The sequence below is a fragment of the Macrobrachium nipponense genome, chromosome 1, assembly GCF_015104395.2.
Source record: "Macrobrachium nipponense isolate FS-2020 chromosome 1, ASM1510439v2, whole genome shotgun sequence".
Lineage (NCBI taxonomy): Eukaryota > Metazoa > Arthropoda > Malacostraca > Decapoda > Palaemonidae > Macrobrachium > Macrobrachium nipponense.
The window spans coordinates 182,578,297-182,597,219 of NC_087200.1; the positions used below are offsets into that span (position 1 = coordinate 182,578,297).

The 18,923-nt window shown below is 36.0% G+C and overlaps 1 protein-coding gene across 6 annotated transcripts in view; it reads left to right on the forward strand.

The window, feature by feature from the left end:
* Positions 1-18,923, forward strand: part of LOC135219895 (histone acetyltransferase KAT6A-like) — a 326,469-nt gene that overhangs the window by 278,998 nt on the left and 28,548 nt on the right. For 2 of the 6 annotated variants that reach the window (XM_064257053.1, XM_064257055.1), the window contains exons 7-15: positions 246-538; positions 927-1,945; positions 3,423-3,574; positions 10,539-10,672; positions 10,851-10,992; positions 11,131-11,386; positions 12,975-13,212; positions 13,418-13,571; positions 15,718-16,041. In XM_064257053.1, coding sequence (XP_064113123.1) covers positions 246-538; positions 927-1,945; positions 3,423-3,574; positions 10,539-10,672; positions 10,851-10,992; positions 11,131-11,386; positions 12,975-13,212; positions 13,418-13,571; positions 15,718-16,041 — 2,712 coding nt within the window. The remainder of the gene's footprint in view (positions 1-245; positions 539-926; positions 1,946-3,422; positions 3,575-10,538; positions 10,673-10,850; positions 10,993-11,130; positions 11,387-12,974; positions 13,213-13,417; positions 13,572-15,717; positions 16,042-18,923) is intronic. The other 4 variants (XM_064257056.1, XM_064257058.1, XM_064257059.1 and 1 more) reach the window with 4 other exon arrangements.

Sequence of the window (18,923 nt, forward strand, 5' to 3'; positions counted from 1 at the left end):
CTTCTTCTGTAAAAATTTGTAAGTATAATAAGAATAGAGAAGCTAAAATTTCACTTATGCGTCTTCCATGTATTTACTGAAATTAAATGTTCAACTATTATCATTATTATTATTATTACAAATAGGTTATTGGATGTCATAATAACGTTTAACTAGATTAAAAGTTTTTGCAATAATGCAAATAAGAAATATGAATGCCCAGTATGACTATTATAATAATTTCATTTTTCTTACATGGAATGCAGGTATTGGGCAGCCTTATATTGTGCAGTACCTGTGACAGTGGTTATCATGCAAGCTGTGTTACACCCCAGTTGGAGCACCGGCCAACCAGTAGTTGGACTTGTCCAAATTGTATGAACAATAGCATCGGTAATAGAAGTAATACTGCGTCTCCAACTTGTAGTGTTCATAGTGAAGGAGGCATGAACCACACAAATAGTAGTAATAGAAAAGGACGAGGGAGGTCACGAAAAGGACCTGTCGAGTCTAGTAGAAAAAGGCTCTATAGTTCTTCGTCGTCAAGTTCACGATCAAGGTGAGCAGGTTATTTTCATTGCAGAGGGTTTTGCTGATGATTGTCAGTGAATATTTCCTGAAGGGATTCTCTTAGATTGCCAATAATTTAGTGATGAAACTGTAGTTGTTTACAGTACCATAACCATAGATGAACATTATGAACTGTTGATATGTACATTCATAGCGAGAATTAATATCTGCAGTAATATTTAGTATATATCAAAGTGGGATTTGTTAAAGTTTTCATTTGTTTGGGATTTTTGTATTTAGTGTTTTATTCTTGTCCAGGTCTTTTGTTGTCCTTTTTTGTGCCAAAAGACATTTTATGAATTGGAGTAGAAAATTCTAATTTTTCATCTTGAATTGTCTTCAGGTTATTATAAAATTTTCCCACCAATGCATTTCAGATCAGCCTCCCGGAAGCATAAACCTAGTGAGAGTGACCAGCAGAAAGAAGTGCCGAGTTCTTCCGATGAAAGTGACGGTATGCATGGCCACCCTGGTTCTTCAAAGAAAATCTCTAATGATAAGCTTTCCAGGGAGAAAGCTAAGTTTTTTAAAAGAAGTTTTGGGGACAAGGGGAAAATGAGATTAGCCAAGGGTACGATACGGGTTGAATCACATACAAATGCGGGTAGTTCGACAGGTAGTCGGATGGGGACAAGTGAGAGTGCTTTGGGGGTACAAGGGAAGCGTGTAGATGCTGCCAGTGACCTTAGTACTAGTGGGCCAGATTCAACAACAGACACAAGTAGCAGTGATGAATCAGGGGCAGATGTGACCAGTTGTAAAAAGGGTTTAAATTTTAACCATTCAGTTTTACATCATGGCCAGGATACTATAGACAACTCTGGGGACAAATTACAGAATAGAAAGTCTGAATCCTTAAGTGAAGACTCTGGGAGTGGGACACCTCATGAGGAACGTAGTTCATCATCAACCAATTCCTCAAGTACTATGTTAGCTTCAGGTCACCTCAGGGGACTGTTTGATGGTCTCAGCCACCTTTATACTCCGTACGATTCCCGTAAGAGACCATTTCATGAGAGGCCAAAACATAAAGGTCATAAGAGAACCTCATCAAGAGAAGGAGACTTGCCGCCATTTGAGACAAATAGTTTAGAGGGAGGTGATGTAGTTTGCGAAGGTGGACAGGGCTTCAGAGATGGCAGTGAGTGTAGTGGTGCCATAAATCGGTTAGGAGGGAACGTGGGAGTATGGTCGCCGTGGGCACCCCACAAGTGGCCCAGCACTGGTGTAAATGCTGGTGCTTGTGGCTCTGGTGCAGCTCCCTCAACTGCAGTGGTGGGAGCCATTCCACTGGTAGCCAACACAAGTGGCAGTGGCAGCCAAGTTCAGGCAACGGATGGACGTAAATGGCGCAAGATGAGGCCCGAGGGCTGCAGCAGCCACACTGGGGGTCAGGGTAAGGCACTCTGTGGACCGTGATGCTGTGCTGCCACCTTCCCGCATCACACTCTTATCTCACCCTTCGTCCCTCCTTCCCTCCTCCGTATAATGTAACTTGCTTATGCTTCTTTACTGCTGCTGCTAACTGTTGCTAACTTAATCTGCTCATGCATGGCTCTAACCATCTTGGAAGTAATCCTTATTATGTAACTTTGGCTTTTTCCTTTCTTTTTTGAGTTCATTCACACATACAACACATGTACTAGTGTAGAGCAAATTGTTGTGCCTTCATAGGAGAGATTGTCCCCTCAATATTTAAATGACTTTAGGTATAAGTATGTTAGTCAATTGGACCAATGTGGATCATGCACTGTATAAAGTAAGATTGGATTGAAGTATTGTTCAAAATTGTTTTTGTGTCTTTCACCTTTCTTCATTCACATGAAATGAAAGAGGGCTCAACCTTGACAAAGGTGCTTGAAACTTGCATGAGGAGGAAGTGCAGAAAAGATTGCATGAAGTTCATGTTCATATTAAGGAATGACTGACCAGTAGTTGCATGATTTGGATATGTGTAGTATTGAACTTGATCAGGGTTTCAGAGTAATATTTTATATATTCCTCAAATAAGACCTAGAGTTGAGTTGAGTTTGTTTTTTGTTTTTGTGTTTTATTTTAAAGCTTCTGATATTTCCTTTCCTCTGGTTGTAGCATTACGTATTGGCAGTTTCTTCAACGGTTACCACGAGAGTTGCCCCGGCTTTCCTTAGCTTACCGTTTGGCCAGTTTCTAGAAGAGGGAGTTTGTCTCGGCACCTCACCCTCAGATCACCCACAATTGGGGGATGGCTAACAGGAAGCTCTTGTCCCGTCTTGATATGGCAAGAGGAAACTCCAGTACTATCGGTTTAAAACATCGGCTAATCATGGGACTCCACCACAAAGAATAGGTCCTAAAATAAACCCGCAAAATTTTAGATTTGAGCGTCATCTCAAGACAAAAGCAAATAAAATGTAAATGGTATATAGCTTCTCATCCCCTCAAGTTGTAGGGGACTATTGGGGCTAGAGGCGGTGTGCTTTTCCCTTTTAGTTATTGGGATGAGGCTGCTGTGGGGTTCTGGGTTCTGTGGTCATAATAATGGTTGTTTTTTTTATTGTTGATTTGCTGTTTATTAATTAATGAAGATAATAAAAGTACAGTTGACTGGTGTTTAGTACTGTTTTACTAATGCAAATAAAAAACCTCTGTTGATTCTTCTGCCTTTAATAACTTAATGTCACAGATAAACTTCAATAAATGTTGCTAGCTCCTTAGAATTCACGCTGTACAGTAATTGCAATTAATGTTTAGCATCTCTCTTGAATCAGATTCTTCAGTAACATGGATATAATCATGAAATATTGAATGCTCACTTTTCATTCAAGAAAGTAAAGTAAAATGTTCTTGCATCTGGTAGTACTAATGATCTTGATAACCAGTTGGCTTAATAGACACAGGGGTGAACGCTGACAAGTTGCTCTCCTCGTCTACAGTGGAGTCCAAGAGCGTAACAGAGAAAAAGATCCAGAGGATGGTTCGACCCCCAGGAGTTACTGAGAGGGACATGGAGATGTTCAAGAAGGCCCAGGAACAAGCATCATTGGTCAGTATTTTTTTAAAGTATAATTTTCAGCATTTTTTTTTTTTTACTGTTAACTTGTATCGAGGCCTTAGCTACCTATACCAACAAAGTTCGGAATTATTTCGCCCTTGTCAGTCTGTCTGTTTGCAGGATATCTTGGGGAAAAAAGTAATTGGATCTTGATGAAATTAAAGGTATGTTTATTAAATTATCTTCTCAGGTTGATTAAAATTTAAGGAGAGTTGCTCATGTCAAGGTGGCTGATCTTCCATGTCTAGATACTTGAAGGTGGTGCATGCGTGGCATTGTATTCTTAGTTTTATATTGTGAAGTTATAGTGTTAATTCTAAATTGTTATAATTTACATAATTTTATCATCTAAGTTTTAAAGTAGAGTTCATGAATTCTAGAAGTTTTGAATGTTTTGTGGATGCTGTTGTATTTGTAATATCCTTACTCTGGAAGACTAAAAGCCTAGGAAGGAGGAAAATCCTAAAGAGGGAAAGATTAGAATAACTTGAAGACACCAAAGCTGCGAATTACAGATCAGGCAGAAATAACTTGAGTAAACTAGTGGATAAGTGAAAAATAGTGTGCAGTGAGGTACCTTAATTAGATCTTACTATCTTTAGATAATTTAAGATTTAGCTTTTGAATAATAAAAGAGATGGGAAGACTTGGAGAAGATCTGATAAATGGTGTGAACAGTTTCATATAAATATCTAAGCTTACAAGTATGGAGCAAACATTATAAATGTCCTATTACCAGACCAAATGACATTGTAGTGATATCTGTTGATGAACTCGCCTTCATAACTTCACTGTGGGAATATCCAGATCATGTTCAGAGTCAGAAAAAGGGGGAGAGGGAGAGAAAGTAACAATGGTGGAACCGAAACCAGCTAAAGGGTGCACTTCATTGCAGTAATTCTTATGAATCCATAGTGATGCCTTCTTTTATGGTTGCAGATCAAACAGATGATGAAGCTGTAATCATCTGGGAAGAAAATTAAATTTTTATATAAATCAAAATGCCTTGATATATGTATAAAAGAAAAACAGAATCATCTTATTACTTAATAACAACATATAACAACCTTATTTAGCAAATCTGGGGAACAGTGACACCAAAGGTCATAATATCTTTAATATTAGATGAAAATACTTGAGTCTTAGTTTATCAAACTCCCTTTCTCATAAATTTTAGTTTGACTTCATTAGTATGGATTTTGCTCTCAGTTTTAGGAAAGAACTTTCTTTGTTAAGATCCTTATTAGTATTGGAAACCTTAAGAACTCATAAGACAAACAGAAAAGACATCAAACGGGATATTGCCATCTTATATTTATACATATTTCTTTTAATCAGAATTTGTTAATCATTAACCATTGAGAGAGGAATTTTACAGTGCTTCTGGTAGATTTTTTGTTGATATAATAGATGAACAATGAATTTAAAGGTAGCATAATCTTAGTCACATCAGATGGTAATGTGTAAAAATTTTGATTTAAAGAAATGCAAATACAAGTTGGCAAAATTAGGTCTGTAAGTAGAACCCATAGTAATTTCTATTTTTGTATACATATCTTGTTAAAATGAAAATAGTACTTGATTCAAAACTTGTCTAAATATTATTAATTTTTTAATATGTTATAGATTTCTTATATTAAATTATATTACTATGCAAGATTTAAAGTATTATACAGTTCCACAATAGAACAGATAAGATCTTCATGTGGCAGTCTTGTAAGACCTTTTAAGTAATTGCAAAGGAAAGTTTCCCAAGTTTCTATTAAGAACCCTCTCCAAGTCTATGAAGATTAAGAGACATGGGAGGGCAGAGATGTGTAGCTTTTAAATGCTAAAACTGACTTGTGTTCATAAGAGGAAAAAATCTATTGTAATTGTCAAAGTGCACTAGCTTCAGAAATTTCACTTTGGATGGTAGAGATTGAGGGCAGACTCTTCATAAGTCTTTGAGAGAATGTTGGTTGCATTTGCTTGATAATGCCTACCTCCAAGCCTCTGCTGGATTACTATAAGCACTAAAGTTTAGCATCTGCAGGTGTTTGTGCAGTCAATGAAAATTAGCTTGGTGTTGAAACTTCTTCCATCACAGAAACTTTATGGGATACTCTATTAACAGTAAGAGAAGATTGGTGAACTGCTCCTGTGGAGCCCAAATTGCTGAATAAAGTGAGATTGTCTAATTCTTTTTTTGAACTGGTTTGATCAAACTGAAAGGTGGGAAAGAGTAGACTTCCAGGCTTTTCAAAGAATATATCAGTGTATCTGTCATTTAAGATGTTGGATGTGAGTGGAGCAAAATGTTAGGAGTTTGTGTTGGGGAAATATCTAGAAATATTTTCTTGAAGTTTATAGTTAAGAAGAATGTGGATTTAACATTAACCTTAGTGGACAGATAAAAAAATCAATGTGCAGCTCCGTCCACCACCCCAAACCTGTTATTACTACTCCAGAGAGGCTACCTGTCCATTTAAGGGTTAAGGACACAAGGTTGTCGAGTGAGGCCATGCAGTACCCACGAGCAAAACTTTAGGGAAAGATTCATCTACGTGAAGGGTCCTATATAATAAAATCAGTACAGTGACCCTTCAGTATCTTGTTGCAAATAAATCTCCTGAATTTGCCACAGCTGCCATATGGCCTTGCATATACATCCAGATGGAGTGACCATTTTTGAAGAATAATTGATCTTTTCTGCTGAGGTTCTCCATGACTACATTTGTTCTTCTCAAAACTTAACATTGAAATGATCTGCGCTTTGTTTGCCCATGCTTAGGAAAAGATCTTGGTTGTCAGTTGATGTTTGTTTTCTCATATTGTCTCATTTCTGAGGTAAGGTACTATGTTTGGTTGCGGGTCATTACTCCCAAGCATATTGCTCTTCAAGTAATACATAAAGATTGCAGACCCAGAAAAACTGCTTTCATCTTCATTAAGTACATGTGTACGTATCTCCATTCTCTAGTAAACCAGTTCTGATCTTGCCGCAAATAAAAAATTCTGCTAGCTGTTATCCAAATTGAGAACTAAATGGCTCTATTTGCTATATGGTTGCTCAATCAGTTTTGTTCAGGTGGAGTTGTGGGGATTGAATCCTGAATTGATTGCAGAGAACTAATTTCTTCTGGAAGATCCATTGCTTGTTAGCAATTGTTGCATCTTAGCATGGGGTGTTCTTACTTATGAAAAACTTTTGCATCACTGCAGACACTGAATCCTCTGCTCTGTTGAGTGACCAAGAACATCTGCTTCATCAAGGTGCATACCCAGACGTATTGCCTGTGTACTTGGCTCTAAGTAAGGTTTCCCTCAGTTGACTTGAAGATCAAGGAATCTGTGTAATTGAAGATGCTGACAGCTGCAGAAGAAACCATAATGAGCTAGTCATCCAAGTACGTACTCATGTAACCATACTCCATGCCTTTTTGTCCATGCTGAGACCAAAGCGTGAATCCAGTGAAACTTTGAGGGACTTGCTTGCCTGTACAAGAGAATCTGGAAGATTGGTGCGCAGGAATGTTGGAGTTGGAGGAAATTTCCTTCAGGTGCATGGTCACAGAGAGAATTTTTTTGTTTTTTCAATGGAGTGTTGAATTGAAGCCACTGTCTCCATCATAAAAAGGAGACTGCTGAGGAATTGTGTAAGGTGGCTTGGGTCATGATGGTGCTTCACCATCTTGTTGTCTTTGAGATTACTTTTTTGTAGGATTCTGCAAATTATTGAAAAACTTTCTGTTTCATATTCTTTTGGTTTTTATTTCAATTTCTTATCCAAAACTCAGTGCCTCTCCAAAGCTGTCTTATAAGACCCAAAACTGATTGGTTGCCAAGCCAGTGGGTGTTCTAATTGTTAGGAAAGCAGGTCACCTTCTCTGATCACTAATGTTCCTCATGGCTTGGCTCTCAACTGGTTCCATGATTTCCAGATTTCTTGAAGACGGCTCCACATGTGAGAAGAATGTAAGGAACATCAATCTTGGCTCCCCACCTTACCATGAGTTCTGCTGCTAGAATAGCAAGTGGGTTCTTAGAGCTTGGAAAAGTGACTGCTTTCACTTGGAAAGAGATGTTTTAAGTTGAGGGGTATAATTTTCTGAGTTGTGGTTGGCTTTTATGTCTGTTCCCTGCTACATACATTGAGGGATTGCATTGGTTTCCTTAATGGAATCTTCAAGATGGATCTCTTAGCAGGTGTAATACCCTAGAGGCTCATCAGCTGCTTGTTTTATACCAAGTTGACTCCTTTATGAATCCATGAAGTTGGCTAAATGAAGCTCATTGTGACTTCAAAGGGTGCTGTTTGTCTAGACTTGGTCATAGAAACAGAATCATCCCTACATCAAGCAGTGGCAGAGAGACTGTTGTACCTGTGGGGGACAGCTGTTATTTGATATGTTTGCTGCCAAACTAAACAATAAGCTTAGCATCTTCTGCTCTCTGGTCCCAGACCCATGAGTAGCAGTGCAAGGTGTCCACACCCTTGGGATAAATGGATGTCTACATCATTCCCCTGTTCAGTCTTATCAGATGGGTACACAACTGTGTTTATGACACCAGGGCTTTTATATGACACTAGTAGCTCTCCTCTCGCCACGTTCTGAGTGGTACACAGACCTCGTGTCACTCCTGCTAGATGTCCTTAGAGCCCTACCCCCGTGGCCCACTCTTCTGTTGCAACAGTGCTTTGGCTAGAGTATACAGCTAAGGGAAGATGTGGTGTGTGCACCAAAGTGTTTTCTCTCCCATGACCTGTACCCATGGACATTTGTGCTGGAGTACAAGCTGGACCTGAATAAGTACCCGTAAACACTGTGAGCCCTGTTTTGCTAGTCTAGAATTTGATCCCTCTTCTTCCCTTCTATAACAAGGGGAGGGAGGCAAGGTAGTACCTGTTGTCCACATATATATATTACATTATCCTCAGTTCCTGTGAGAGAGACTTTTCTTGTAAAACAGCAGAGAGATCTCTAATACCCCCTGCACCTCCTAAGTAAATTTCATCCTAGGAAAGTGGACAATCTTCGGAGGATGGTGTCAGAAGGGGCTATTCTCCAGTCAGTACCTCTTTTGTATGTAGTAGAATTTTCGGTCTTGATATATCAAGACAAGGGCCTCCCCTTATGGCTGGACCTGTCCACTTCCCTGAAAATAGTGATACTTATGAGGAGTGTCAATGCATAATATTCACATAAGTGTTCTTGTAATTTTCTTTTGTTCATATACAAAGTAAACCCTCAGTCTTAATAGTAGGATAAAACTTCTAGTGCCAGTTGGAAACCGGTAAAGTTAACAAAATTGTGTATGCAAGGGACTATTGGCATCTATCCTTGGTCACGAGTCCTGTGTGACCACCCACACCCCTTGTTAGTCCGTGACCATTCTAGTTATTTCTTACTGCCTTTAAGAGCGGACGCGCTGTGTTCTCTGTCCTTTTAAAGCCAGTTTAGTTTGTCCACTTTTTTGCATTGGATGTATGATTTCTGGGGGATTTATATGAATAATTGATCCTTCTAATTCTTCGCCAAAGATTTCTTCTGGATCTTGCAAGAATCAGAGGAATTGCCTTTTGGTCGGCAGAAAATGGGGGGAGCTTTAATGAGTTGGGGCAGTGCAACAGGAAAGAGAAGATGCCATCTGAGGAATGTGAATTGTCTTAGTCTCCTGTTGTTCTGCCTCACAGTGAGGCTGATCCAGTTGTTTGACACATGTACTTGCTATTTTCCATCCTCCATCTGGTTCATCTATAGACTTGTTTGGGAGGGTTTTTGCCTAAATGTGCTCCTTTCCCTGTGGGGAGGATGTGAGCATTGCCACCTTTATCTTTGTTCCAGCAATTAAATGTCAAGGGAATTCACTAAACTTGAAGTTGGCTATTTTAAGTAATGGGTTGATTGTGAAGCAAAAGTATTCCGTGGAAATTATTACACTACTTTACATTATTTACCTAGAAGCAAAGCAGTTGAAGAAATTCTTTCTGAAAATTCAAGCATAAAAAGTTTTTGATTCTCTTATGGATTTGACTTGTGAATACCTTAATCAGATTTTAAGATGTTGTCAGATGTAATCTTATTCCAAAAAATTTGATCTTAATGCCTTTGGTCAATTGTGGAAATATTTATATCAATTCCCAGTGGATGAGCAAATCTTGTAAAAAAAAAGGACTTTATATAAGGGGTCATCAATCATGTTTTAGCAGTTTGATCATTGTTGACTGAAATTTTTGATGTTTGTGGGAGTGTTTATTTCATTAAAAGAATAATTTATGTTGGGAAGATTAATGGACTGTATGTTAGGAGAAGGTTCAGTTAAGCTCCCCCTTAAGAAAAAGTTAAACATAAAGTATTAATTTCAAAGATGGGCATTAAATATCAAAATAAAGTGAGGCCTGTCTGAAGCTGTCTTCATACTTTTAGAAAATTTAAAAGTGGTAAGATGAAATATGGATAGGAAATAAAGATCATGGGTGAAGTAATTTTATCTCATCTTTGAATTGAGGACACTTCTGTAACACATGAATATTTGAAAGAGAGCTCAGGCGTAAGTGTAAATGCCTAAACTTCAACCAACAGCATGGTCAAGATAAGTTTATCAGGCACTTGAGTTTATTTGATGCAATGTGAATTTCATTCGTAAATTCAAAGCCCTTTGGTTAGAGCTGTGGGGTCTGTGATAATTTGGTGTTCTGATTAAGCTGCCCATCAATAATAATGATAAAGTTAATTGGCTTATCATTAATTTTAAAAAGAATTGTTACCATATTTTTAAAAAGGAAATATACTGTTTTGTAAGTTTATCAGACTGAATCCATTATTCAAGATTAATAAGTATCCTGCTGCCAGTTCTTTCCTGGGAACAACTGAAAGTTATTTATTTTAGTATAGTATAGTATAGTTAGTGTGGTGTGGGATAGTATACTTTGGTTTCTCCTCTTTGATGCCTTTTTTTTTTTCATGTGCAGGAAATGGACAAGAATCGAACAACTGTGCAAGAAAGAGATCCATTTAATATGTCAAGATGTCCAGCTAGTATAGACTTCGGACAATATGATATACAAACTTGGTATTCTGCTCCATATCCTCAAGAGTATGCACGGTAAGAATTATTTCCAGTAGAAATTTGTATATGACTAACATTTTTCTTGATTGCCTATATTTAGAATAAGTGGTTGATAAAGTTACCAATATTATATTTCATTATGAATTATATGAATTAGTGGATCTCTTTCCTTTGAGTGTCAGCTAAGAACTTACCCGCATTTGTTTTTTAACAGGTTAACTAAGTTGTTCCTGTGTGAGTTTTGTCTCAAGTACATGAAAAGTGTGTCTATGTTAGGGAGACACTTGCAGAAATGTCTTTGGCGAACTCCACCAGGGACCGAAATATACAGAAAAGACGGACTTTCTGTCTTTGAGGTATAAGATTAAGATATATTTTTGATAGTTTTAATGTGTACAGATTTACTATATGTATTATAATAGTGATTTATATAAACTTTGTTTCTTATCCTTTTGTTGTTATTGCTTACTTACCTTAGTTTTTTCTTTTTTCAGGTTGATGGCAATGTCAGTAAAATTTATTGCCAGAATTTGTGTCTCCTGGCAAAGTTATTTCTGGATCACAAAACATTGTACTATGATGTTGAACCTTTCCTCTTCTACGTTTTGACGAGAAATGATGGAAAGGGATGCCATCTCGTCGGTTATTTTAGCAAAGAAAAGTTATCAGCTCTCAAATACAATGTTTCATGTATCATGACCATGCCTCAATATCAGAGACAGGGATATGGAAGATTTCTTATAGACTTTAGTAAGTATTCTGTTATTTGTTTGTTTGTCGTGGTAGGTTTAAGCTTTTGTTTTGGTTGGTTGTAAGTTTTTGTATAATTTACACCGCTGTAGCGTTACCCTATTCTTTTCTTTTAGTTTTCATACTATGGTATGGTTTAGGTAACGTCAGGAGTTGAGAATATAAAGATCATTGATGAATGTAAAATTGAATGCTAGTAGATATTATGGGAAAAGAAAATGACATAGTTTTCCCCTTTTGTTGGGCAAAGATTAAGGGTTTTAATATTTTTTAGATACTATTTTATCTAAAATGAAATTTTTTGTAAACAACCCTTGAATTAGCTGGTTGATGCTAGGTTCCAGATGCTCATGGTATTGAAATTGGCAGTGGATCAATAGGTTACAAAGGGTACAATGACTTGAATAATATCAAAATATGAGGTTTGTAATTTCACGGGCAACCAGAGAAGAGCCTTTATTAGGCTCAGAGATCTGGATAAACTAATCCTTTATATAATATAATAATAAGTAATAGCAAGGTCAGGGAGAACTGTAGTATGTCAAGTATTATTGAATTTATATGCTCTTGTATTTCTCAGTTTTTATTGTAGTTTGCTATTAATCTTCCTTGCTTAATTCTTTTTCTTTTCTTATATTTGGCTTAGTCTTCTTTTGTGCATATATTCCTCAGAATTTTGTCCTGTCCTTATATTTTAGTTCATTATTCATCTTTGGTTTTTATATTTATTGTAATTTTCACAATACAAAAGTTGAAGACTTTCACATCATTCACTATAATTCTAAACCAAAGGGAGTGAAACTATTAATAGAGTCCAGTATAGACATGAAAGCTGTAAAATATTAATCTTACAGCACTGCTTTAAAAAAAATAACCAATAAATAAAGCCTGAATTGTAAAAAGGTAAAGACCTAAAAAAAAAAAAAAAAAAAAAAAAGGTCTCCCCCTCCCTCCACAATCCTTATTTCTTCATTTTTGAGTTTTACTATCAGTTTGGCTTGTATAACAATATCTGCACAGTTTTCTTATGTATGACATACACATCTTTTCACGTATAAAAGTTAAAGAACTCATCTAATCTAATTGGCCATTCAACTCTAGCTTGTAATAACTCTTCCCAACCTGAGTAATGATGTCACAGTTTTATGTCATCTCAATTTTAAAACTGGAAGAGGGTTTTTTTTATTAAGTGATTTGTAAATAGTTTTATATAAAGTAATTCAAAAAGTGTTTTAAGAAAGTAAAACTTTAAGACACAAACCTCTTCTTTTTTTTTATTGAGGCTAATAAGAGAAGGCAGTTAAGGGATTGCAGAAATGTGCTTTTCCTGTTAATTTTCTCGTCAATCTAGACATGTTTATAGTAGAGGTATGTTCAGCTTTACTATTTAGCTGATTTACAGCAAATTATAATCTAAATCCAAAATAGAAGGAGAAGCATGGCAAGGCAAGTCAAGTTAAGAAAGCTGCTGTGTGAAATTATAGATGCCACATTATGGATATAAATAAATTCCAGCTTAGGAAATAAAAAAATTACTGTATATGACACACTATTACTCTAGTATACTCAAGTATGGTTGTCATTTCAGGTTATTTGTTATCAAAACGAGAAGGACAGCCAGGAACTCCAGAAAAACCCCTTTCAGATCTTGGGCGAGTCTCTTACACTGCCTATTGGAAATCAGTTGTTTTAGAATACCTGTATCATGTGCGAGAGAGCAACACTTTTAGTTTACAAGATATAGTGAAAGAGAAAGCCATGTATCCATCAGATGTTGCATATACACTGAGTATCATGAATTTTATTAAGAGGGATGTCAATGGACAGTAAGTGAAAAATTCTAAATATTTGTTTAGTTTTTTGCTAGTAAAACCATAATTTTAAATTATGCTATATGTGCTATTTATAAGAAAAATAGTTGTACTGGAATATAGTGGTTTTAAAAATATATACTGCATACAAGTAACAAGTAACAAGATTTGGTTTTCTGTAAGGCATATATTTGTATTGAGTGAATTATGTAACTTGCAGGATTGTCGTCAGTATAGACTGGGGGATGGTCGAAGACCACTATCAAAAGCAGCAGAATAACCCTCGTCGATTGAGACTTGATCCTGATGCACTTCGTTGGTCTCCGCTTGTATCTGGGCACAACACTTCTTCATCACACATTGATTCAGATGAGGTACAGTGTGTGTCATTAATTGTAGCTTACCATTTTGCAAGGAAGGGATAATTTGATTTTAGCTTTGCTTCTATGTCAGATCGTACTCTATTTCACCTCAAAAGCTTTGTAAGATTAGTGTGACAAATCACTGGGTAGTGTATGGACTGGAAACATTGTTACCGGTATTCAGAAGATAAAATCTATTCTTTCATCATAATTATCTTTTCCCTGCACTTTTTATTTTTCTCTGCCAAATCATTAGGAGAGTTTTAAATAGTCTTGGGATTAGATGACATTTGAAACCATTACTTTTAGTAACCATTTTTATCTTCATTCCCTAACTTTGATTCTAGTTGGAGTTTTGTAAAAAATATCTGGTGTAATTCCTAGGAAGAGACACTTGATGTTTTAGTAATGTAGTTATATCCTCTTCTTCAGTTTGTAACCCAGACTGAATGGATTTCTTTTGTTATTATTTAGAAAGTTTGCAAAACAGAATGAGGAGGAGAAAACTATTTCAAGTCTAATCCTGTAAAGGGAAAATGTAATATGATGATATTAACGATGTTAGGTGTTTGTCCTTTTATAGTGTGGTGACAAACTGAAATTAAGGACAGTCAGAAGGAAGAATATATAACTAATGAAATTTGTGATAGAAAGCATAAGTGTTACATGGGTGAAGTATCAGTTGCTTCACATGTACAAGCTGCCTCCATTTCTGTTCCAGTAAGGTATAGCTAGTTAGGTACAAAAATTTATGTAAAGAACAAATCATCTAGAAGCAAGGATAATTTACATTTTTAATGCTCTTTTTTTTTTTTTTTTTTTTTTTTTGTGTACAGGAAAGTGTACATAATAGATATGTATACAGGTTGACAGGTGCAACATCACATTTCTATTTATAACCATTGTCGATTGTGGTTTGTCATTAAACTGTTGGTATCCTATTTTTAGGTTGTGTTCTAGATATCTAAGCATTTTTCATTGGGTGTAGTTTGTTGTAGATGTCTTCCTAGACCATTGAGGCATTTTGGAGAATTGTTTGTCTTCTGTTAATGAAGAATAGGGAACTTATAGTTTTGTTATGAGTTGAGAACTTATGGTTTTGTTATCATGTGAACTGTTTCTCTTCTTGTCTAAGGGAACAATTGGTACCTGTTTAATAGATAAAGTTTTGGTTGAACAAACGTAAGACTAGTGAATTCTGCATTTATGGACAAAATGTTACTCATATATAGTTGGGAACTTATTGTTTTGTTACCATGTGAGCTGGGATTCTCTTCTTGCCTTAAGGTATGATTGGCAAATGTTTAATGGACTGCAAGTTTCTGTTAAACAAACATCAGACTAGTGAACTGCATGTACGGACAAAGTGTTACTCATAGTTAACTGGTATGATTTGAAGAAAATATATATTTAAAATTTTAAATCTTATCAAAACTACAAAAATTCTTTGGATTAGCCGTATGTGAGCTAAATCAATGAATTCAGTGGTCTGTTTTAACTTCTTAATAATAATGATAGTGATGATAATGGTAAATTTTAGATGAAGTTTTAAATTAGATTTAATTTATATGTAAGATTGATATTAAATATGTTTCATGCGTTTCCTTTTTGTGAAGTAATACTTGAAAAGTTCTGTAAAGTTCAGCTCATCAGCTCTTGGGTGAAAAGAAATGGAGGTAGCTGGTTATTAGGATTTATTCTCTCTCTATCTCTCTCAGTTGATCATGATTTTGTATTTATGCAAGTTTAAGTATACCTAATTAATTTTACAAGAGCAAACTCCCCAAATCATCCATAACCTAATGGATAGTTACTTAGGTAAAATAAGTAAAGATATACGTAGAAGAAAGATGATAATTCAAAGGGCTAATGCTTCCTTTACTGAAGGGGTATTGGTATCCTAATTTTTCAGTCCAGCACATAAGGCACAATTACATTCAAGGAATACCTACTTACTGTAGTATTTGTAGCTCTTTATTTATAGTTCTTCACCTGTACATTTGTTGACTTGGAAAATTTAGAACTCAAGGTATTAATGTAGTTGAATATTAGCAGAATACATCTTTAAATATTGTGCATTAGTTGACTTTCTTAGGAAAGGAGCTTAGGAAGACACTTAGTGGTAGAACTAAAGTGAATTGACATTTGGTATTTTTAGGAGAAAGATGAAATAAGGAGAGTTTCAACTCAAGGGAAAACAGAAACGACTCGTTTGGAGAGAACAGGAATCTTAGGGATGCACAATGGTGCTGCTGAGTCTCAGTCTCAGGCAAAATCATTATCCGATTGGGAGAAGACAGATGAGGATATTAAGGTGGAAGATGAGTTCTTCGAGGAGGAAGAGAAGTTGGGTGTTGAAGAGCCAGTAACCCCTGCACTAAAAGCAACACCTGTACAGCAGCCCATCCCCAAGCCACGTGGCCGTCCGTTTAATATTGTTGTCCCTAAGATGAAGGGTAGCTCAGAAACCCCACTGTCTGTGGTAAGAGAGAAGTTTGATTTAGTGACAGTTATTCTGCGTTGATGTATCTACTTTTGGTTATGTAGTTATTTATGTTTTAATATTCCTGTTCTTGGTATTTTTGATAGAATGGTATGTTGTTTAGTAAGTTACAGTAATACCCCGAACTTATGTAAGGTTAGGTTCCAGACCCCCCCCCCCCCCCCCCCCCCCCCCCCCCCCCCTACCCCCCCCCCCCCCCCCCCCCTGCGCAAAGGGAATTTTCACCTAAGTTTGGCATGGTCTCAAAAAATGCTAATAAATGCTCCCTAAGTATTAAGCTAACTTTCAAAGTAACTGTAATTACATTTAAAAGTTAGCTTAATACATTACCCTTAAAAAAAGAAAATTTTTTTTTTAAAGATACAAGAGTGTGTGAAGATTGCATATGTATGGTATTTCTCTCTTCTTCTCCTTTTGACTGATCTGTTTTTAGAAGTCTTCTCAACCTGTTAAGAAATTCTTTATTTTGTCTCTTCCTCTTTGTTCTGAAATTCCTTTTCATGAACAAACAGTGCTTTAGAGAGAGAGAGAGAGAGAGAGAGAGAGAGAGAGAGAGAGAGAGAGAGAACCTTTACATAAGTATTAAGCTAACTTTTAAATTAAATTAAAGTTACTGTAATTTCATTTAAAAGTTAGCCCAATACATTACCCTTAAAAAAAGAAGTAAATGGTTGGTAAAATTATAGGAATGTGTGAAGATTACATGTGTATGGAATCGTAATCGGCAACCCTCTCCCTCCTGTCACATTTGACAGCTGTGGACTTCGAGCTTCTAGAGTTGAAAAGAAAGGTGTGGGAAAGAATTCTTTATATGCATCATTTTGTCATTACAGTTATATTATTATTATTATTATTGTTATTATTATTATTATTATTATTATTATTATTATTATTTATTATTTTTATTATTATTATTATTACTAGCTCTGAAGAACGCAAAGAAGCTTCTGTACAGCACCTTGTGCTGACTGTCCCTTTTATCCAGAAATTACTGTACTGAACTTCCCGGGGTAAATGAATGGCAACCAATAAATTCTCTCTCTCTCTCTCTCTCTCTCTCTCTCTCTTCTCTCTCTCTCTCTCTCTCTCTCTCTCTCTCCAACCTTCTCTGTTTCTTACCCTCTTTCATCTCCCTAACACCCCCTCTACTCTCCCTCTCTCACTTGCTCTCTGTCACACCCTGCCCAACCTGGACCCCCTTTGGTGCCATTGATGTCTTACCCCCACAGTATTCGATAGTAAGTCATATTTAGTACGTATACTGAAAATCGAAAGTCATTATTTCCTACGTATACCAAAAATTAGGAATGATAAATTTGTAACATTATTAAGTCTACGGGCTGAACCAGCCCCGTTTCGAGAAAGGTGCCTTTGGTGCCTTTTGTTGCTTGAATCCCCATTATAAACCATCGTAGGGGTCCCCACTATAACCCTGCCAAGTTTCATGCATATCGGACCAGCCGTTTGGCCGTGATTGAATGACAGACGGACGGACAGACATAACGCCCATTATAGTAAGATTATTATTATTTGAAAATATTAATAAACATATTGTAGATGTACCATAAACATGCTCTCATCTCAGTAAGAGAGAGATAGAGAAGAGTTGTTTTTACTTAAAAGTGAAATGGAAAGGTTATTTCTTTTAAAATACTATCACATACGAATTACAGTTATATTATTATTATTATTGGAAAATAATAATAAACATAATACATACTATTTGTAGCATAAAAATTCTCTCGTCTCGGTAAAAAAGAGAGAGAGAGAGAGAGAGAGGGAAAGATAGAGAGAGAATTATTATTTTTATTAATGTTTTTCAATTTACACAAAAAGCTTGAAAACCTGTAAATACATAAAAAAATTAAACACTTGTAGGGTTTCTTCAGGATTAAAAAATGTAGCATTTGGGTTCGTGTGTTTGTGAAATACTCGTGTCTGATAATTAGTGGAGTTCCAATGAAAAGTTCGCTCTATTGTGAATTTGTGAAACAATAATTGCGTAAGATTGAGGTATTACTGTATGTCATATTAGATTTTACCTATGTAGGAACAGGGAAGGGTCAAGTGCCTGCAACATGAGTACAGATTAGTTTGATAAACAATGTGTGTGTAGTCGAAGAGAAGAGATAATTAAAGTTTGACTCAAGTAAGCCAGAGTGGACTTGGCAGAATATCACCGAATGCAGTTGATCCAGTTTTGTTATTTCAAGAGTTGAGGTTACCCTAATGTGGAGCTTTATCTTCATTATTTTACTTTTCTGGTGTGTTGTTTTTACAACTGGGGTCGTGAGGCTTGTGGAATGTTTGGGAGCAGACATGATTCTATTTTTCTAATTCACTTACATTTTGTACTGGCATAGTAAACTTTTTCAACTTGCTGTGTTTGGTGAAATGTTAGTGATATTCTTTACATTTTTTGAGTGATAATTTGGAAATTTGTATTGTGGATCTTCTGAGGAATGGTATTTTGCCTTTCTGCATTTTTAAGTCCTGTTTACCAAGATAAATTACTGTATTTTATTGAAGCTTTTATGTTTAATTTTGGGTAGTTTATGTGGAATACAACTGGTCAGGAATTAATTTCATATTGGTACAGAAATATGAAGTTGTAGTTGCAATTCATGTTCAGTAAGTATCGCAACACAGGTTAATGGTTTTCTGTTCAGGGTTTGTCAAAAATCTGGTGTAGCAAACAAAAGAATTAATATTGTTGAAGCTTTAAAACGTTGGATGTGGTAGGGAAGTTATGGTCTGCAAAATGTAGTTTGGGTTTTGCTTCTGTAATATGCACTTATAAATAGCACATACAATATTATTACATTATTCCACTCATGTGTTTTGGGCTATTGAAACTTTTG